At 38.4% G+C, this 21,677-nt stretch overlaps 1 protein-coding gene across 3 annotated transcripts in view; it reads left to right on the top strand.

The window, feature by feature from the left end:
* CD47 (CD47 molecule) overlaps window positions 1-21,677 on the top strand; it is a 66,938-nt gene that overhangs the window by 15,021 nt on the left and 30,240 nt on the right. For all 3 annotated transcript variants that reach the window (XM_059888208.1, XM_005201263.5, NM_174708.2), the window contains 1 exon segment: window positions 9,840-9,929. In XM_059888208.1, the coding sequence (XP_059744191.1) occupies window positions 9,840-9,929 (90 nt within the window).

The raw sequence follows: 21,677 nt of genomic DNA, 5'->3' as shown, positions 1-21,677 counted from the left end.
AAAAAAAAACAAAACTGGGAAGTTGACAGTGGTACAATATGTGGGTATTTCTTTGTCATTTTGTGATATGTATATTTGTGTAACTACCACTGCAATCAGGACGTAGAACGATTTCTTTAGCACAAAGCTCTCCCTCACGCTGACCTGGCAAGGACTGATTTGTTCCCCTTGTCCATAGTTTTGTCACGTTAGTGCTGTCATGTAAATGGAATCATACAGTGTGTAATCTTTTGAGACTGGCTTTTTTCGGTCAGCACAGTGCCCTTGAGATGTAACCAAGTTGTTGCCCGTATCAGTTTGTTCTCTTTCTGTGTTTTTTGGCTGAGTAATATTCCATGGTATAGGCATATCACAGCTCGTTTAACTGTTCACCTGTTTTAGGACATCTTGAGTGTTTCCAGTTTTTGGCTATTACAATCATGTAGAAGTTTTTTAGGTGGGCATAGTGTTCACCTCTCTGAATAAGTACAGATTATTTGGTTGTTTGCATGTGTATGCTTAGTTTTTAAGGGAACCATCGAACTGGTTTCCAGAGTGGTTGGTCCATTTGACACCCCATCAGCAGCATATGAGTGATCTCATTTCTTCACCTCCTTGCTAGCATCTGCTGTTGTCATATCATTGTTTTGCATCCATTTTTTACTGGGAAAAAAAAAAAAAAGAACCTTCTTCCGACAAAAAGTTAACTGGAGCAGGACTGTTACAGTGGAATACAAATGTATTGTGATAATGGAACTTGCCCTCATATGGACATTGGGGATTTAGGCAATAGAAACCAATTTTTTAGGCATAGATGAGGAACTGAAATTGTGTCATAGAGAATTATACTTAGTAGAATGTGGATTAAAGGTGGCCATTCTTTGTGCCATTCTTTTAAGTATTTTAGAACTACTGTCAAATATATAGAAAATCTTTTATATATATATATTTTATATACCTCTGGTGCCTATGTATAGTATGGTACCATGGACAGAGCACAGGACTCAAATTTAGAAAGCTTTTTATATACATTTTTATTTTCTAGTTCAAGAAAATTTGGATAAGAAAGTCAACCTGTCAGGCCCTCTGTTTTTACCCACTAAATGCAGACCATTTCATCAAAGTCTTTCTCAAAATGTCTTGCTTACTTAACCAGAGATTTATTGAGCACCTACTGTGTGCTGGGCAGTGTCCTGGGCACTGGATTCAGTGATGACTAAGGCGAGATCCCTGATTTCAGGGAAGTGATAGTACAGTACCGCGGTAAAATAATCTTATAAGACCAAGTAGTTTATGTTTATTGTGTCTTTAATTTAAGAACTCTGGGAGTTAGTTATAAGTCTTACCATTTAACACATGAAGTAAGAGATTTTGAGTACTTGTTCAAAATCAGTGTCATAGCCAAGATTTTAACCTAGTTTTGTCTTTCTTTAAAACCAGTATGTTTACTACCACTGCATATGGTTGCCATGAAAACATCTTGTAAACAACCAAATTACTAAATGTAAATAATAATAGTTATATAATGTGTTACTCTTATTTGTATGTATAGTATAGTGATTCAAAAACTTAGAAGCATAAATCTTTACTTTTTTCTGAGTAAGCTCTTAGGGTTTTGTTTTAAAAGGTCTGTTCAAGTTTAGAAAAGTTGCCATTTCCGTTATTATCAACATGAAATGTGTTATGTTCCTAATGTTGACATGAAGGCATTTTGAGATCCTTGTGTTGGTTTTCTAGTGCATGTGCAAACAACCACAAATGTAGCAGCTTTAAACTGCACCCATTTATTAGCTCAGCACTTTGCAGATCACAGTTGTGGTCATGGTATAACTAGGTTCTCCATTCAGTCTTATGAGGCTAAAATCAAGATGTTTGAAGGCTGTGCTCAGGGTATGTTCCAAGCACACATGGTTGTGGAAAAATTAATTTCCTTGTGGTTGTAGAACTGAGGTCCCTGTTTCTTTGCTGGATGTCTGATGAGGGCTTCGCTTAGTTCCTAGAGGTTGCTCCATTCTTGCTCCAGAACCTCTTCCATATTTAAAGTCAGCTAAGAATAATCTTCTTCTTATTGATTCCTTTGCACATGTTGATTTTTTATTTTTTTTGGCTAGAACAATCCAGATCCTTTTAAGGTCTTATTAGGTTTGCCTCCTCTCCCTCAAGAATAATCACTCTTTTTCAAAGTCAGCTGATTGGGGACCTTAATTTACAGTCAGCAAAATCCCTTTGCCATGTGACACAACATAATCATGGGAATGAAATCCATCATGTTCACAGGCCCCATCCCTCAAGGGGAAGGAGTTTTTAAAAAAAAAAGGCTTGCAGGGGACAGGGTTTGGGAACCACCTTAGAATTCTGGCTTTGATTAAATAATTAGGGATTATATCTTAGCCAAGTCAATGCATCAGAAAAACCCCTTCACAATCCTAAAGCATCACTAAAAATGTGGCTTGAATTTATTGTGATCTTCTTTTATGGAAATGTGTTCTTTGTGCATGGAGGTGTACCTTGTATATATTTGAAGGAGTTGTTGTTGTTTAGTCACTAAGTTGTGTCCAACTCTTTTGCAACCCCATGGACTGTAGCCTTCCAGGCTCCTCTGTCCATAGGATTTCCCAGGTAAGAATACTGGAGTGGGTTGCCATTTCCTTCAGATCCAGGGATGGAACTCACATCTCCTGCATTGACAGGTGGATTCTTTACCACTGAGCGACCAGGAAAGTGATCATATACATGAGTTCAGTTCAGTTCAGTTCAGTTGCTCAGGTGTCCGACTCTTTGCGATCCCATGAACCACAGCATGCCAGGTCTCCCTATCCATCACCAACTCCCGGAGTTCACCCAGACTCATGTCCATTGAGTCGCTGATGCCATCCAACCATCTCATCCTCTGTCGTCTGCCGGGGTCCAGCCCTGGCTGGATCCAGGGATTCCCTCGGGAGGATGGCGTTGGTGAAAGGATAGATAAAAAGAGAAAAAGATAAGGAAAGAATTTTGCAGTTAAGAAAATAGAGGAGAGAAAAGAGGCTGATATTTCTTGGTTTACGCAGAAAGCCAATAAAGCCCCAGCACAGGACTTGCTCTGTTCACGTAGGCCACAGGCGCCCTCTCAAATAGCTGAAGGTGCCCCACCTTAGGCACCTTCTCGAGTGGGTCTTAGAAGCCCAGGCAGGAAAGTGAACGCAGAGGGCCCCTCCGCTCCAGGAGATCAGCCTGAAAAGGAAAAGGAAAGAGAAAGAATGACATGGGGAGACCAAGCTTCGGTGAGCAAGGCCCGCACTTTATTTTCCAAAGTAGTTTTTATACCTTAAGTTGTGCATAAAGGATAATGGGGGAAGGGGTAGAGTCATGCAAGGTCAGCAGTCCTTGATCCTTATGGAAGCCAGGCTTTCTTTCTGCAAACTTATCATATGCAAAAGTTTTAGGTGATTTACATCATCTGGCCAGGAGGCCTGTTAACTTTTCTTGAGAAAACTTATTTTTCTCTAAAGGTGATTATTCTAAAGTCAGGCGCCACCCTCCAAAAGCATTAGATAAAGTTGCATTCCTACAGGGAAAAAGTGTGGTGGGCTATAACAAGAAAAGAATTAACTCAAGGGTCCAAGGTTACAAACATTAAAGCTACTACTTACATTTCTATACACCAACTATATTAATCAATACACTCCTAGGGACACAGTAGGTAAGGGATATGGAAACTTGGCAGCAAGCATTAGCTCAACAAAGAAATCCTCTACTAGTTCTATTTTAACGATTTTAACTCTCTGAGAAGCTCTGCATTGTTAGAATATCTTAAGCTTCCCGTGCCTTTCATGGTTGGGAGGCTGTGAATCTGAACAAACCTGTCAGGCAAGCTAGAAAGTCATCAGAGGGGTTTGAATTGAAACACTCCTATTATGCCCAGGAGACTTATTAATTAGAGTTTCAAGTTGATTTTCTTACAGAGAAAGGTGGTCAGGGATAGCCCCCCGTTAATGTCAGAAGAGTTGGTGAAAGTCATAAAATAGTAAAACAGACAGATTTTGGTTTTGGGGTAGATGCTCAGGCAGGTCCGGAGGGCAGACCCCCTCGAGCTCTGACTCGCCTTGCCCATCAGAGCTCTCCTGCATGACCTTGTCATGGGTGGGGACTCCTGTGCTGGCTCCCGGCAGTCATCCCCTTCTCCTCCCGCCCCCAATCCCCCCCAGCATCAGAGTCTTTTCCAATGAATCAACTCTTCACATGAGGTGGCCAAAGTATTGGAGTTTCAGCTTCAACATCAGTCCTTCCAATGAACACCCAGGACTGATCTCCTTTAGGATGGACTGGTTGGATCTCCTTGCAGTCCAAGAGACTCTCAAGAGTCTTAAACACCACAGTTCAAAAGCATCAATTCTTCGGTGCTCAGCTTTCCTTATAGTTCAACTCTCACATCCATACATGACTGCCGGAAAAACCATAGCCTTGACTAGATGGACCTTTGTTAACAAAGTAATGTTTCTGCTTTTTAATATGCTATCTAGATTGGTCATAACTTTCCTCCCAAGGAGTAAGTGTCTTTTAATTTCATGGCTGCAATCACCATCTGCAGTGATTCTGGAGCCCCCAAAAGTAAAGTCTGACACTGTTTCCCCTGTTTCCCCATCTATTTCCCATGAAGTGATGGGACCAGATGCCATGATCTTAGTTTTCTGAATGTTGAGCTTTAAGCCAACTTTTTCTCTCTCCTCTTTCAGTTTCATCAAGCGGCTCTTTAGTTCCTCTTCACTTTCTGCCATAAGAGTGGTGTCATCTGCATATCTGAGGTTATTGATATTTCTCCTAGCAATCTTGATTCCAGCTTGTGCTTCTTCCAGCCCAGCATTTCGCATAATGTACTCTGTATAGAAGTTAAGTAAGCAGGGTGACAATATACAGCCTTGATGTACTCCTTTTCCAATTTGGAACCAGTCTGTTGTTCCATGTCTAGTTCTAACTGGTGCTTCCTGACCTGCATATAGATTTCTCAAGAGGCAGGTCAGGTGGTCTGATATGCCCATCTCTTTCAGAATTTTCCACAGTTTATTGTGATCCACACAGTCAAAGGCTTTGGCATAGTCAATAAAGCAGAAATAGATGGTTTTCTGGAACTCTCTTGCTTTTGCCATGATCCAGCAGATGTTGGCAATTTGATCTCTGGTTCCTCTGCCTTTTCTTAAAACCAGCTTGAACATCTGGAAGTTCACGGTTCACGTGTTGCTGAAGCCTGGCTTGGAGAATGTTGAGCATTACTTTACTAGCATGTGAGATGAGTGCAACTGTGCGGTAGTTTGAGCATTCTTTGGCATTGCCTTTCTTTGGGATTGGAGTAAAAACTGACCTTTTCCAGTCCTGTGGCCACTGCTGAGTTTTCCAAATTTGTGGGTGTATTGAGCGCAGCACTTTCACAGCATCATCTTTTAGGTCATATACATAATTTTATATAAAACATTGGTTTTACCCTAGAATCTCATTTTATATTTGAATATCCAATTCAGTGATCATCATACTTTTCCCATCTTACCAGTTAGAGGTACCATGTTTATGTCAATGAGAGAAGATAAATTACAGTAGTGATTTTAAACTGAGTAAGTTGTGGACACCCACCCCCTACCCCCATAGCCACACACACACAATTGTTGGAGTAAAAGCTGAGAGGGCAGTGTATGTAAAGTGAAGTGAAACAAAAGTCACTCAGTCATGTCCAACTCTTTATGATCCCATGGACTGTATAGTCCATGGAATTCTCCAGGCCAGAATACTGGAGTGGGTAGCCTTTTCCTTCTCCAGGGGATCTTCCCAACCCAGGGATCAAACCCAGATCTCCTGCATTGCAGGTGGGTTCTTTACCAGCTGAGCCACAAGGGAAGCCCAGGAATACTGGAGTGGGTAGCCTATCCCTTCTCCAGTGATCTTCCCAACCCAGGAATGGAACCGGGGTCTCCTGCATTGCAGGCAGATTCTTTACTAACTGAGCTATGAGGGAAGCCCTGGAGAGTATGTGATGTTTGGATAAACCCCAGGTGGTTTTGATAAGTTTCAGTTAAGAATCACTTAGTCAATAATGTTATTTATTCATAATCCTACCCCACATCTTTGAAATAGCTCTTATACATGTTATTTCTGCCTAGAGGTATAGAGTCAGCTGTTAGTCATCTAGTCTGTTTCCCCATCTAATTCATGATTTCCTTCTATCATACCGTAAGTAGTTGGTCATTCAGACTTTTTACATAAATGTTTGACATGAGGAAGCTGTTACTTCCCAAAGGATTTTAGTCTATTATTAGGCAGTTCTAATTCTTCCTGAAATCAAACTAAAGCTTGCAACCCTTCAATTTCTCACTCACTAGGAGGGCTGTGGTATTTCTCATCCAAGTTTCTTCTCTAAGGTAAAAATCCCCAGTTCTTTCAATCATTGCTCATAGTTTCAGCATCCCCATTCTAGTCACTTTCCTTTGTAACAGTTCCCTATTATGACTTTAAATTTGATGAGTAAACTGAACACAAGACTGGACTGCATTTGTCAAACACATCCTACCTTTGTGCTACTACCTGACTGCTGCATTAACTTTCTGATAAGTCCTGTTTCTCTGTAATCCATTCTCCTCATGGCTACCAAGGAAGATTTTAAGTAAATCATTTTTCTGTTTGACGCTTTCCAATAACTTTTCATTGTAGAATAAAATCCAAACTTTCTAAACAAGCTAATAAGACCCAGCATGATGTTAATCCCAGCAAACTCTTTCCATCTCATCGTGTATCATTAAATTTTAGTCACACTGGCCATCATTTAGTTGCTCAAACTTGCTGTTCCTTTGGTGTATCTTCTCCCCTGTCTGGAAATGGCAGGCTATTTCCAGTCCAAGGTTTGGGGCCAGTTCCTCTCCCCAGAGGCCTTTCCTTACTACCCACAAGAGTCTTGTCCCTCAGCCCCTCCCCCTCCTCAAGGCTTGGCTTCACCTAGCTTGTTCACTGCTGAATCTCAGATACCTAGAAGAAATCCTATCCATGCATGCATTCTCACTTGCTCAGTTGTGTCCAACCCTTTGTGACAATATGGACTGTAGCCTGCCAGACTCCTCCCTCCATGGGATTTTCCTGGCAAGAATACTGGAGTGGGTTACCATTCCCTTCTCCAGGAGATCTTCCCAATCAAGGGAACTGAACCACATCTCCTTTATCTCCTGCATTGCAGGCAGATTGTTTAACCACTGAGCTGCTGGGGAAACCCACCCTACCCATGGTGGGCTTTTAATAAATTTTGTGTAATAAATGAAAAATGAGTGGTCAGACCAGGTCAAACATACTTCTTATTTTCACTGGTAGATTTCTGTTAATAAATGCCAAGAATGTTGAATATCATTCTGTTGTGTAGGCAGGGAGGCCTGTGAAATAACATTTCCTTCTCAGCCCATCTTGAACATGAGATCAAATACTGGCTGTATCTTGAAAGCAGCAACCACAGGATTTACTGTCAGACCAGAAGTAGGGTGTGAGAGAAACCATGGAGTCAAGGATGATTCCAAGGCTTTTAGCTTGAGCAACTGGAGAAATGGGGTCACCACTACTGAAATGGGGAAACTGAGAGGGTAGGTTTGGTGAAGGAGTAGGGGGAACTTGTGTCAGAAGTCAGTTGCTTAATTATCTAGACCTTAGTTTCCCATATGATAAGGAGGGGTTAATTAATCCTCCTGTAATAATTGTGAGGATTTGGGGAGTTAATGATATACACAACTCAAAACAAAATAATAAAGGAAGTAGAGAAAAATAAGTCAATTAAGAATAATCATTAAATCATAGAGCTTTTACTAAATCCTTTGGGCATTTAGATGTGAAAACCTAGGGATAATTCATAAAGGTTTCTCTTGGTAGGATTTTAGACTGAATTGAAATGGATTTTTCTTGGTAAAGGAAGATGCTCAGTAATTGTTGGAAATTAAGGTATTAATTCAGAAGACATCTGTCTCTTGGTAGAGACCTGCAACCATGAGAGCATCCACCCCTCACCCAAAAAAGCTGTCTTTCATTCACTCACTATTTTTTGACTGTTGGGACCTTCAGCAACAAACCAATTGAATCTCTGCATGTGTAGGGCAAAATGTTAGATTATGGAAAGCAAATATCTGTGAGATAGAGTTTATAACATTATTATATTCTGTGGATTATTGTTAACATCTACCAGAGCTTAACATTATAAGCTAAGGTGGGAAATGCATAGTTAGCCTTACTGTATGAAAGCCAGATAGTTTCCTTACTTGCTGATAAAGAGGCAGAACAGTGGAAGATTTGAAAGAGTTAATTTTAGAAGAACATGAGTGCTTGCTTTGGATAAAATTAGGATTTCCCTCTATACAGACAAACTCTGAAATGCTTTCAGTGCATTTACTTTGCTTTATTGTTAGAGAAGAAATTTCACAGGTAAAATTATGGTCTTAAGATGCAACTAAACTTAATTTTTTTAAAGTACTCAACAAACCTTCTTTGAAGACTTAACATCACAATTTCTTTTATATAGAATGTATCATTTTATAATATCATTCTCTAGGTAACTTGTAACACACTTAATTGTTGTTGTTGTTCGGTCACCAAGTCGTATCCGACTCTTTGTGATCCCATGGACTGCAGCATGCCAGCCTTCCCTGTCTTCTACTATCTCCCACAGTTTGCTCAAGTTCATGTCCATTGAGTCAGTAATGCTGTCTAACCATCTCATCCTCTGCTGTCCTCTTCTTTTGTCTTAATCTTTCCCAGCATCAGGGTCTTTTTTAATGAGTCGGCTCTTTGCACAATTAATAGAAGCTTCCTTAATAGCTTAGTTGGTAAAGAATCCGCCTACAATGCAGGAAACCCATGTTCGATTCCTGGGTCAGGAAGATCCGCTGAAGAAGGGATAAGCTAACCCACTCTGGTATTCTTGGGCTTCCCTTGTGGCTCAGCTGGTAAAGAATCCGCCTGCAATGCGGGAGACCTGGGTGTGATCCGTGGGTTGGGAAAATCCCCTGGAGAAGGTAAAGGCTACCCACTCCAGTATTCTGGCCTGGAGAATTCCATGGACTGTAAAGTCCATGGGGTTGCAAAGAGTCAGACACGACTGAGTGACTTTCACTTCACTTCACTTAATACCTAAAGCCCCTCATGTTACTTTACACGTAAACAATCATTTGAGGCCTAATTATTCATAAATGCATCTTCTAATCTAGAGTAAGTTTGAGAAAAGCTAGGGCTCACATCTGTCCGGTTTTAGTCAGAGTAAGGTGAAGGTACCCAGTAGTATAACTTCCTCACTTTGATACCCTGAGTCAGTCTTTACAGAAAGGCGTCACTGTTAGCTTAAGATAAATTCTTGGCATTTACATGTAACAGGTATTCATTGTAGCAGTGCATAATTATAATTGTAGTTAATGTTTACTGAGCACTTGGTAAGTGCCAAGGTTTTTTTATGTATTAACTTTGTTAGCAGTCACAATAGTCCAGTGTAACAATGAGGACACTGAAGAACAAGAGGGGTTAAGACTTTGTTCAAGGTCACAGAGATTGTAAATTAGCGTTGCGTTTCAAAGCCAGACACTGTGGCTGTAGAACCTTGTTCTTAATTCCTGTGCCGTACCACCTCCTTCTAGAAGTCATAGGTTAGGGAAAATGTGGTGAAAAGCACTTATATAAATAATTTTTTGTTTCATAAGTAAAATTTGTTGTATAAGTAAATTATATGTATAGTTTGTTTATTTTAAAGGTGAACTTTTAATTCAATTATTTTTATTTTCCATCTCCACAATAATATACATTGTTGACTAGTCACAGTTAGGATTTATAAAGTGATTATAGTAAGTGTTAATTGTGATTTTTGTTTTCTTTCTTCCCAGTTTCATGGTTCTCTCCAAATGAAAATATCCTCATTGTTATTTTCCCAGTTTTGGCTATACTTCTGTTCTGGGGACAGTTTGGTATTGTGAGTAAGTATTTATTTCTATTTTTCATTTATGTTTTAGTGGTTAAATTGTTGTTTCTGGGAGGCAGTGTTGGCAAAATGTTTAATTTAGCTGAACTGTATTAGCAAGTATGATATTGTGATAAGTAAGAATGTGCAATCAATATTAATATTCTCCTTGAAGTCTATATTGTCCTTCATAGTTTACTTTGGTTCACTTTTAATTCCACAGAAGGTTTTCATTTTTTAACTTCTTAAGAATTAGCATTGTGAATCCTGATAATAACAGTACCTTGACTCAGCTGGTTTTAATGTTTACAGAACATATATAAAAATATTATTTTCTTTGGTAAAGATATGGTTACAGTCTTCATTGGTGATAAGATAGGATGTTGTAGAAGAAGGAATCAAGATGGCAGCATATAAACACCCTGAGCTTACAACCTCCCCTGGCACATCAAAGTTATAATACAACTGTTTTCAGAGCAGCTGTCTCTGAGAATGACCCAAAGACTGATAGAGAACATATTCTACAACTGTAAAGAGGAAACCACAACCAGATGAGTAGGAGGGGCAGAGATGTGGTCTGGTCAGAACCCACACTTGGGGTCCTTAAGTGGGAGGAAAATCACAGCAGTGGAGATCCTCCCTGAGGGGTCAAGCCCCACATCTGGCTCCCCATCCTGGAGGTCCTAAACCAAGTATGTGTGTGTGTGTGTGTGTGTGTGTGTGCGTGCGTGCACACGTGCATGCATGCACACACGCACATGCATTCAGTCATGTCCGACTCTTTGTGACCCCATGGACTGTAGCCCACCAGGCTTCTCTGTCCATAAAATTTTCCAGGCAAGAACAGTGCAGTTCAAGTGCCCAAAGTATCTGACCTTGAATACTGGTGGTACTTAGGTTTGGGAGAACCAGTGACTGTGGTATACCAAGACTTTGCTCTTAAAGGGTGTGTCCAAAAGCATATTTGCTTCAAGTCCCAGCACAGAGGTAGCACTTGACAGCTGTCTGGGTCAGACCCAGTGACTTTTCATGGAGAGCCTTGCTAGGAGACCATAGGCAGCTGGGATTACCCCCCAGAACTGAGATGCTGGTGGCAGCCATTTTTGTGATCTTGTAGTACCCCTCTTGATGCCTGAGCTGGTGGGCACCATGTTGGAATTGTCTCTCTCACATATTAGCACCTGGGGCTGGCACAGCCCACCAGCAGTCATGAGACTGGTAATAGTCATAGACTGACAGGTTGCACAGCCAGCAGTGTTGGGAAGTCTATCATGCCTACCAGTGTGCCTGCAGGAGTCAGCCTCACCACAATAGAAGAGCACACACAGGAGATACTTCTGGTGTATCTGGCTCTGGTGGCCATAGAGAACCTTGACACTGGGCCCCATAAGACATCTCCCACATAAGGCCACTTATCTAAGATTAGGAGGTGTAATGGACCTACCTAATATCTAGAAATAAACAGAGAATTAGGCAATATGAGGAGACAGAGGAATATGTTTCAAATGAAAAAACAAGAGAAACTCTCAGAAAAAGAGCCAAATGAAACAGATAAGCAATTTTCCTGATAAAGTGTTTAAGGTAATAATCATAAAGATGCTTACTAGTCTGGAGAAGAATGGATGAAAACAGTGAAAACTTCAACAAGGAGTTAGAGAATAGAAGAAAAGAATCCATCAGAACTGAAGAATACAATAACTGAAGTCAAAAGTATGGTCAGTTCAGTCTTTCAATCATGTCCATCTCTTTGTGATCCCCTGGACTGCAGCATACCAGCCTTCCCTGTACCATCTCCTGGAGCTTTCTCAAACTCATGCCCATCGAGTCAGTGATGCCATCTATCTCATCCTAGGTCATCCTCAAAGGACAAAGGATTGTCACTTAAAAAGTGAAGGTTAAATGACAAAAAATAATTTTTTGTAAAATCAAATGTAACTATATACAGTGAGTGTTATTTGTGTGTACAGAATAGAAAGATATAAATATGACATCAAAAACATAAAACATGGTTTGAGAGTAGGGAGGAGTAAAAACAGTTTCAGAATGTATTTGAACTTCAGTGACTATCAGCTTAAAATAATCTGCTGATAGATCCATATATGTAAACTTCATGATAACCACAAACCAAAAGCCTATAATATATACACAAAAAGTAAAGGAGAAGGAGCCCAAACACAAAACTAAAAATCATCAAACCATGAGGGAAGAAACTAAAAGAAGAAAGAAACAGAAAAGAACTACAAAAGCAATCAGAAAATAATTAACAAAATGGCAATAAAAGTGCATACCTATCAGTAATCACTTTAAATGTAAATGGATTAAATGCTCCAACCAAGAGACACAGGATGGTTGATTGGACACAAAAACAAGATCCATCTATGTGCTGCCTACAAAAAACTCACTTCAAACCCAAAGACATACATGGTCTGGAAATAAAAGGCTGGGAAAATATGTTGATGCAAATGGAAACAAACAGAAAGCTGAACAGCTGTACTCATATCAACCAAAATAGACTTTAAAACAAAGACTTTAATAGAAGACAAAAAAAGAGAAGGTGTTACATAAGGACAAATGGCTCAATCCAAGAAGAGGATATAACATTCAAAAGTATTTATGTATCCAACAAAGGAGCACCTAATGTATATAAAGCAAGTATTAACAAATAATAGGAAAATTGACAGTAATACAGTAGTTGGTTACTTTGATACTCCACTTACATCAGTGAATAGATCATCTGCACAGAAAATTACTTGTCAGGCTTCATGTAACTTATATATACATACAGATGACTCTTGAGAGTCCCTTGGACTGCAAGGAGATCAACCAGTACATTCTAAAGGAGATCAGTCCTGGGTGTTCATTGGAAGGACTGATACTGAAGCTGAAACTCCAATACTTTGGCCACCTCATGCAAAGAGTTGATTCATTGGAAAAGACCCTGATGCTGGGAGGGATTGGGGGCAGGAGAAGAAGGGGATATCAGAGAATGAGATGGCTGGATGGCATCACTGACTCGAAGGACATGAGTTTGAGTGAACTCTGGGAGTTGGTGGTGGACAGGGAGACCTGGCGTGCTGTGATTCATGGAGTTGCAAAGAGTCAGACACGACTGAGTGACTGAACTGAACTGAACAGATACACACACACACACACACATATATGAGCACACACACACACATATATATATGAGCATACACACATATATAGGATATTCCATTCAAAACCAACATAGTACACACTCTTTTCAAGTGCACAGGGAATATGCTCCAAGATAGATAATGTGCTGGGCCACAAAACAGTCTCAATAAATTTTATAAGATTTACAGACAAGCAAAAGCTGAGACAATTCAGCACCACCAAACCAACTCGTCAACAAATGCTAAAGGATCTTCTTTGGCTAGGGAACACAGAAAAAGTTTATAAAAATGAATACAAAACAACAAAGTAAGTGGCAAAGGATCATACTTATAAATACTTTAAATGTAAATGGGTTAAATGCCCCAATCAAAAGACAAAGACTGGCCGAATGGATATAAAAACAAGACCCCTGTATATGATGTCTACAAGAGACCCACTTCAAATCTAGGGACACATACAGACAGAAAGTGAGGGGCTGGAAAAAGATATTTTAGGCAAATGGAGACCAAAAGAAAGCAGGAGTAGCAATACTCATATCAGAAAGTAGACTTTGAAATAAAGACCGTAATAAGAGACAAAGAAGGACAGTATATAGTGATCAATGGCTCAATCCAAGAAGAAGATATAACAATTATATATATGCCCAGCATAGGAGCAACTCAATACATAAGGCAAATGCTAATAAGTATGAGAGGGGAAATTAACAGCAACACAATAATAGTGGGGGCCTTTAGTACCCCACTCACACCTATGGATAGATCAACCAAATAGAAAATTAGCAAGGAAACACAAGCTTTAAATGATACAGAGGACCAGTTAAACCTAATTGATATCTGCATTTCACCCAAAAACAATGGATTTCAACCTTCTCTCAAGTGCACATGGGACAGATAGATCACATCCTGGGTCATATATCTAGCCTTGGTAAATTTTATAAAATTGAAATAATTTCAAGCATCTTTTCTGATCACAATGCAGTAAGATTAGATGTCAGCAACAGCAAAAAAAGGAAAAATACTATTAAAAACACAAACATATGGAGGCTAAACAACACACTTCTGAATAACCAACAGATCACCATGGACAAAATTGAAAAGGAAATCAAAAGAAACAAGTGAAAATGAAAACATGACAACCCAAAATCTATGGGATTCAGTAAAAGCAGTGCTTAGAGGGAGATTCGTAGCAATACAAGCCTATCTTAGAAACAAGAGAAACCTCAAATAAACAACCTAACTTTATACCTAAAGCAACATAGAAAAAGAGCAGTAGAACCCCAAAGTTAGTAGGACAGAAATCATAAAAATAAAAATAAAAAAAGAAATAATAAAAATCAGAGCAGAAATAAATGAAAAAGAAAGGAAGGAGACTGTAGCAAAAATCAACGAAAACTAAAAGCTGGTTCTTTGAGAAGATAAAATAGACAAACCATTAGCTGGACTCATTAAGGGAAAAAGGGAGAACAATCAAATCAGCAAAATTAGAAATGAAAATGGAGAAATCACAACAGACAACACAGAAATACAAAAGGTCATAAAAAACTACTATGAGCAATTATATGCCAATAAAACGGACAACTTGGAAGAAACAAATTCTTTGAAAAGTATAGCCCTCCAAAACTTAACCAGGAAGAAATAGAAAATCTGAACAGACCCATCACAAGCACGGAAATTGAAACTGTATTTAAAAATCTTCCAACAAACAAAAAAGCCCAGGACCAGATGGCTTCACAAGTGAATTCTACCAAAAATTTAGAGAAGATCTAACACCTGGCCTACTCAAACTCTTCCAGAAAATTGCAGAGGAAGGTAAACTCCCAAACTCATTCTATGAGACCACCATCACTCTAATACCAAAACCAGACAAAGATGCCACACAAAAAAGAAAACTACAGGCCAATATCACTGATGAACATAGATGCAAAAATCCTCAACAAAATTCTAGCAAACTGAATCCAACAGTATATTAAAAAGATCATGCATCATGACAAGTGGACTTTATCCCAGGGATGCAAGGATTCTTCAGTATTCACAAGTCAGTCAATGTGATACACCATATTAACAAATTTAAAGATAAAAACCATATAATTATCTCAACAGATGTGGAGAAAACTTTTGACAAAATTCGCTTTTGTCAACACCCATTTATGATAAAAAAAAAACTTCTCCACAAAGCAGGCATATAAGGAACATACCTCAACATAATAAAAGGCGTATGCAACACACCCACAGCAAACATCCTCAATGGTAAAAAATTGAAAGTATTTCCCCTAAAATCAGCAACCAGACAAGGGTGCCCACTCTTACCACTACTATTCAACATAGTTTTGGAAGTCCTAGCCACAGCAGTCAGAGAAGAAAAAGAAATAAAACGAATCCAGATTGGAAAAGAAGAAGTAAAACTCCCACTATTTGCAGATGACATGATCTTCTATATAGAAAACCCTAAAGATACCACCAGAAAATTACTAGAGCTAATCAATTAATATAGTAAAATTGCAGTATATAAAACTAGCACACTGAAATCCCTTGCATTCCTATACACTAACAGTGAAAAAACAGAAATTAAGGAAACAATCCCATTCACCATTGCAACAAAAAGAATAAAATACTTAGGAATAAATTTACCCTCATGCGAAGAGTTGACTCGATGGAAAAGACTCTGATGCTGGGAGGGATTGGGGACAGGAGGAGAAGGGGATGACAGAGGATGAGATGGCTGGATGGCATCACTGACTCGATGGACGTGAGTCTGAGTGAACTCCGGGAGTTGGTGATGGACAGGGAGGTCTGGTGTGCTGCGATTCATGGGGTCACAAAGAGTCGGACACAACTGAGCAACTGAACTGAACTGAACAGAAACAAAAGACCTATATATGGAAAACTATAAAACACTGATGAAAGAAATCAAAGATGACACAAATAGATGGAGAAATATACCATGTTTGTGGATTGGAAGAATCAATATAGTGAAAATGAGTACACCAATCAAAGCAATCTGTAGATTCAACACAATCCCTATCAAGCTACCCATGGTATTTTTCATGGAACTAGAACAAATAACTTCACAATTTGTATGGAAACACAAAAGACCTTGAATAGCCAGAGCAATCTTGAGAAAGAAGAATGAAACTGGAGGAATCAATCTGCCTGACTCCAGACGACACTTGATGACTACAGTCATCAAGATAGTATGGTACTGGCAAAAAGACAGATATACTGATCACTGGAACAAAATAGAAAGCCCAGAGATAAATCCACACATCTATGGACTCCTTATCTTTGACAAAGGAGGCAAAAATATACAATGGAGAAAAGACAATCTCTTTAACAAGTGGTGCTGGGAAAACTGGTCAACCACCTGTAAAAGAATAAAACTAGAACACTTTCTAACACCATACACAAAAATAAACAAAATGGATTAAAGGTCTAAATGTAAGACTAGAAACTGTCAACCTCTTAGAGGAAAACATAGGTAGAACACTCTCTGACATAAATCACAGCAAGATCCTTTATGACCCGCCTCCCAGAATAATGGAAATAAAAACAAAAATAAACAAATGGGACCTAATTAAACTTAAAAGCTTTTGCACAATGAAGGAAACTATAAGCAAGGTGAAAAGGCAGGCTTCAGATTGGGAGAAACTAATAGCAAATGAAACAACTGACAAGGTATTAATCTCCAAAATATACAAGCAGCTCATGAAGCTCAATGCCAGAAAAATGAACAATCCAATCAAAAAGCGGGCCAAAGAACTAAACAGACATTTCTCCAAAGAAGACATACAGTTGGTTAACAAACACATAAAAAGATGCTCAACATCACTTATCAGAAAACACAAATCAAAACCACAGTGAGGTACCCATCTTACGCCGGTCAGAATGGCTGCCATCAAAAAGTCTACAAACAATAAGTGCTGGAGAGGGTGTAGAGAAAAGGGAACCCTCTAACACTGTTGTTGGGAATGCAAACTAGTACAGCCACTATGGAGAACAGTGTGGAGATTCCGTAAAAAAACTGGATATAGAACTGTCATACCACCCAGCAATCCCAGTGCTGGGCATACGCACTGAAGAAATCAAAATTGAAAGAGACACATGTATCCCAGTGTTCATTGTAGCACTGTTTACAGTAGCTAGGATATGGAAACAACCTCAGTGTCCATCAGCAGATGAATGGATAAGGAAGTTTTGGTACATATATACAATGGAATAATACTCAGCTATAAAAAAAAGAACACATTTGAGTCAGTTCTCATGAGGTGGATGAAACTGGAGCTTGTTATACAGAGTGAAGTAAGTCGGAAAGAGAAACACCAATACTGTATATTAAACCATATGTATGGAATTTAGAGACATGGTAACAATAACCCTATATGCAAGATAGCAAAAGAGACACAGATGTAAAGAACAGACTTTTGGACTATGTGGGAGAAGTTGAGGGTGGGGTGATTTGAGAGAACAGCATTGAAACATGTATATTACCATATGTAAAATAGATGACCACTGCAAGTTCGATGTATGAAGCAGGGCACTCAAAGCTAATGCTCTGGGACAACTCAGAGGCATAGTGTGGGGAGGAAAGTGGCAGGGGATGTGGGGATTCATGTACACCCATGGCTGATTCATGTTGATATATGGCAAAAACCACCACAATATTGTAAAGTAATTAGCCCCCATTAAAATAATTAATTAAAAGATTTAAATCATAATGAGCATTTTTTTCCTATTACAACAGTATGAAACTAGAAATCAGTTACAAGAAGAAAAATGGAAAAAATACAAATAAGTGGAGGCTAAACAGCTTGCTACTAAACAAATATTGGGTCACTTGAAGAAATCAGAGAGGAAATTTTAAAATACCTCGGGACAAATGAAAATGGAAACACAATGATCTAAAATCTTTGCATTGCAGCAAAAGCAGTTCTGAGAGGGAATTTTGTGGTGATACAGACATATGTCAAGAAGTAAGAAAAATCTCAAACAATATAACCTTATATCTAAAGGAACTGGAAAAGAGGAATCAGCAAGGCTCAAAATTAGTAGAAAGAAGAAAATAGTAAAGATCAGAGCAAAAATAAATGAAAAAGAGACTTAAAAAACAATAAAAAAAGATAAGTGAAACTAAGAGCTAGTTTTTTTTAAAGATAAAATTTATGAACCTTTAAGCCAGACTCATTAAGAAAAAGAGAAAGGACCCAAATATAATAAGAAATGAAAGAGGAGAAGTTATAACTGATACCACAAGAATACAAAGGACCGTAAGAGATTACTAAGAACAATTTTACACCAGCAAATTAAACAACTTAGAAGAGATACATAAATTCTTAAAAACATACAGTCTCCTAAGACTGGATTAAGAAAAAAAAATAGAAAATCTGAGCAGTCCAATTACTAGAAATGTAATTGAATTGTATGCTAAGTCGTTTCAGTCATGTCCAACTCTTTGTGACCCCATGGACCATAGCTCACCAGGCTCCTCTGTCCATGGGGTTCTCCAGGCAGGAATACTGAAGTGGGTTGCCATGCCCTTTTCTAGGGGATCTTCCTGACCCAGGGATTGAACCTGGGTCTCTCACATTGCAGGCAGATTTTTTTTTTTTTTTTTACCATCTGAGCCACCAGGGAAAAAAAAAACTCTGAACAGAAAAAAGTCTAGGAGCAGATAGCTTCACAGGTAACTCTACTAACATTTAAAGGAGAGTTATTAGATATCCTTCTCAAAAAATTCCAAAAAATTGAAGAGAGAACACCCTCAAATTTGTTCTATGAAACTATATTTAATCCTGATACTAAAACCAGACAAACACACTAGAAGAAAAGAAAATTACAAGCCAATATCCCTGATGAATATAGATGCAAAAATCCTTAACAAAATGGTAGCAAAATAAGTTCAACAATACATTAAAAGGATCATGTACCATGATCACATGGAATTTACCCCAGAAATGAAAGGACAGTTTAGTATCCACAAATTAATTTAATATGATATACCACATTAGTAGGAGGAAAGATACAAATCATTTGATCATCTCAATTGATGCAGAAAGAGCAGTTGACAAAATCCAATATCCAGTTATGATAAACACTCAACAAAGTGGGTATATCCAACATAATAAAGGCTATGTATAACAAACCCACAGCTATTAATAACATCATATTCAGTGAAGAACTGAAGACTTTTCCTTAAAGATCAGAAATAAGACAGGATGCTCACTCTTACTACTTTTATTCAACATTGTATTGGAATGACTGCCACAGCAGTCAGACAGGAAAAGGAGATAAAAGGCATCCAAACTGAAGAGGAAAAAGTAAAACTGTCATATTTACAGATAACATGATACTGCATTTAGAAAACTGAAGAGGAAAAAGTAAAACTGTCATATTTACAGATAACATGATACGGCATTTAGAAAACCCTAAAGACAAAGACATTGGTGAAAGAAATTGAAAACAACACAGAACCCTGAATTTTCATTGGAAGGACTAATGCTGAAGCTGAAGCTCCAATACTTTGGCCACCTGATGCGAAGAGCTGACTCATTTGAAAAGACCCTGATGCTGGGAAAGATTGAGGGCAGGAGGAGAAGGGAGATAGAAGATGAGATGGTTGGATGGCATCACCAACTCGATGGACATGAGTTTGAGCTAACTCTGGGAGATAGTGAAAGACAGGGAAGCCAGTCCGTGGGGTTGCGAAGAGTTGGACACAACTAAGCGACTGAGCAACAGCAACAAAATGGAAAGATATTCTGTGCTTATATATTGAAAGAATTAATATTTTTAAATGTCCATATTGCCCAGAGCAATCTTCAGATGTAATGAATCTCTATCAAAGTATCAGTGACATTTTTTACAGAACTGGAACAAATAATCCTAAAATTTGCATGGAAACATAAAAGACTCTGAATATACAATCTTAAGAACAAATAACCATATGGTTTCAATATCCATGGAATCTAGAAAACAAAACAAATGAACAAACAAAACAAAATAGAAACAGACTCATAGATACAGTAGTCATCAGAAGGGGGGGGTCTGAGGGGAATGGGCAAAATGGGTGAAGGGGATTTAGGAGTATAGTCTTTCAGTTAGAAAATAAATAAGTCATGGGGGGTGTGATGTGCAGCATGGAAAATATAGTCTAACTTTGTGTGGTAACATGTTTACTAGATTTACAGTGATCAATTTGTAGTGTATATAAATGTTCATTCCCTATATTGTACACTGAAATGAATATAATGTGTCAACTATACTTCAGGATGTTGTTCTTTTAAGTATTAATTATTTCCCTCTCTTAATTTTTCCCAGTTTGAACTTCCCAGGAAAATACATGTGCTTGGAAAAGCCCAATTTAAGCCATATTTTGTCATCCTTTCTATATAGTTCTGCAGCCTCTAAGAAAGTAGCCATAGAAAGTGATGTTATTGGATTATATTTTACTATGATAATCATGTGACTGAGCTTCTCAGGGAAAATCTTTCTGTATCAGATTTAGCATCAGCAATGTAGAATTGTCATTAGTAGTTAAAAAATGGTATTTTGCATTTTGGTTGATGTTTATATTCAGCTGTATTTCTGTACCAGTTTGGTAAAGGAAATTTACTAAATTAGTAAAGTTCTGAGATGATAGTCTAAACTTTTAAACTTTAAGATTTCTTTCCCATCTCCTTATAACACAATGAAATAAGTTAGTCATTGAAGGCCACTAAAGAAAGGAAAGGGGAAAAGTATATTTAAATAAGGCAAGGAGTAACTAATGGGTGGTTTCATTTACTTATTTTATTCTGCAGCCTTTATAAAAAGAAAGCTAGTAAAATATTGTAGCAGATTAGCTATTATGGGATTCCCTGATGGCTCAGATGGTAAAGAGTCTGTTTGCAATGTGGGAGACCCAGGTTTGATCCCTGCGTCAGGAAGATCCCCTGGAGAAGGGAATGGCAACCCACTCCAGTATTCTTGCCTGCAAAATGCCATGGATGGAGGAGCCTGAAAGGCTACAGTCTGTGGGGTCACAAAGAGTTGGACACGACTGAGCAACTTCACTTTCCTTTTTTTTCAGTCATGTGTATCTAGAGTGATACATAAAAGTAGAAGTGAGATGACTGATTATATATTCTAAAGACTCTTTTCAATGTAGAGCACCCTGGAAATGCTTTGTGATTTCAAAGCTGTTCTCAGCTTTTGTCTAAAAGGCAAAAAAGACAAAGAAAGGGCTAAGAAAGACAACTGTCAAGACATTGCACAACTTTTTCAAAACAATGTCTGAAATTCTTATGGCAATTTCTTAGAGTTTCAGTAAGCTTTTTATATTAAGAAAATAACTAGTATAGCATCAAGACCTTGTCCACTGACATTAGGGGAAGCCTTTAATCCTATTGGCAGACTCAGGTGTTAAGGCCTATGTCTTGTGATTTAGGTGGGAAGTAACCTTTTTCTAAGATCATGAACTCACTTAACAGAAGTGTGACTTGTTGCATGTGGATTGATTGAACTGTGCTGATCATGGCATTATCATTAGTGAACTGAACCAGGAGTATGTTCACTATCAGCCATATTTTTACAAAAGTAAGTTTTACCATTGTTTTTCTGAATTAAAAAAGTAATACATACCACTTTAGAATACC

The sequence above is a fragment of the Bos taurus genome, chromosome 1, assembly GCF_002263795.3.
Source record: "Bos taurus isolate L1 Dominette 01449 registration number 42190680 breed Hereford chromosome 1, ARS-UCD2.0, whole genome shotgun sequence".
NCBI classification, from domain to species: domain Eukaryota; kingdom Metazoa; phylum Chordata; class Mammalia; order Artiodactyla; family Bovidae; genus Bos; species Bos taurus.
This window is presented reverse-complemented; position numbering and strand designations above follow the sequence as displayed.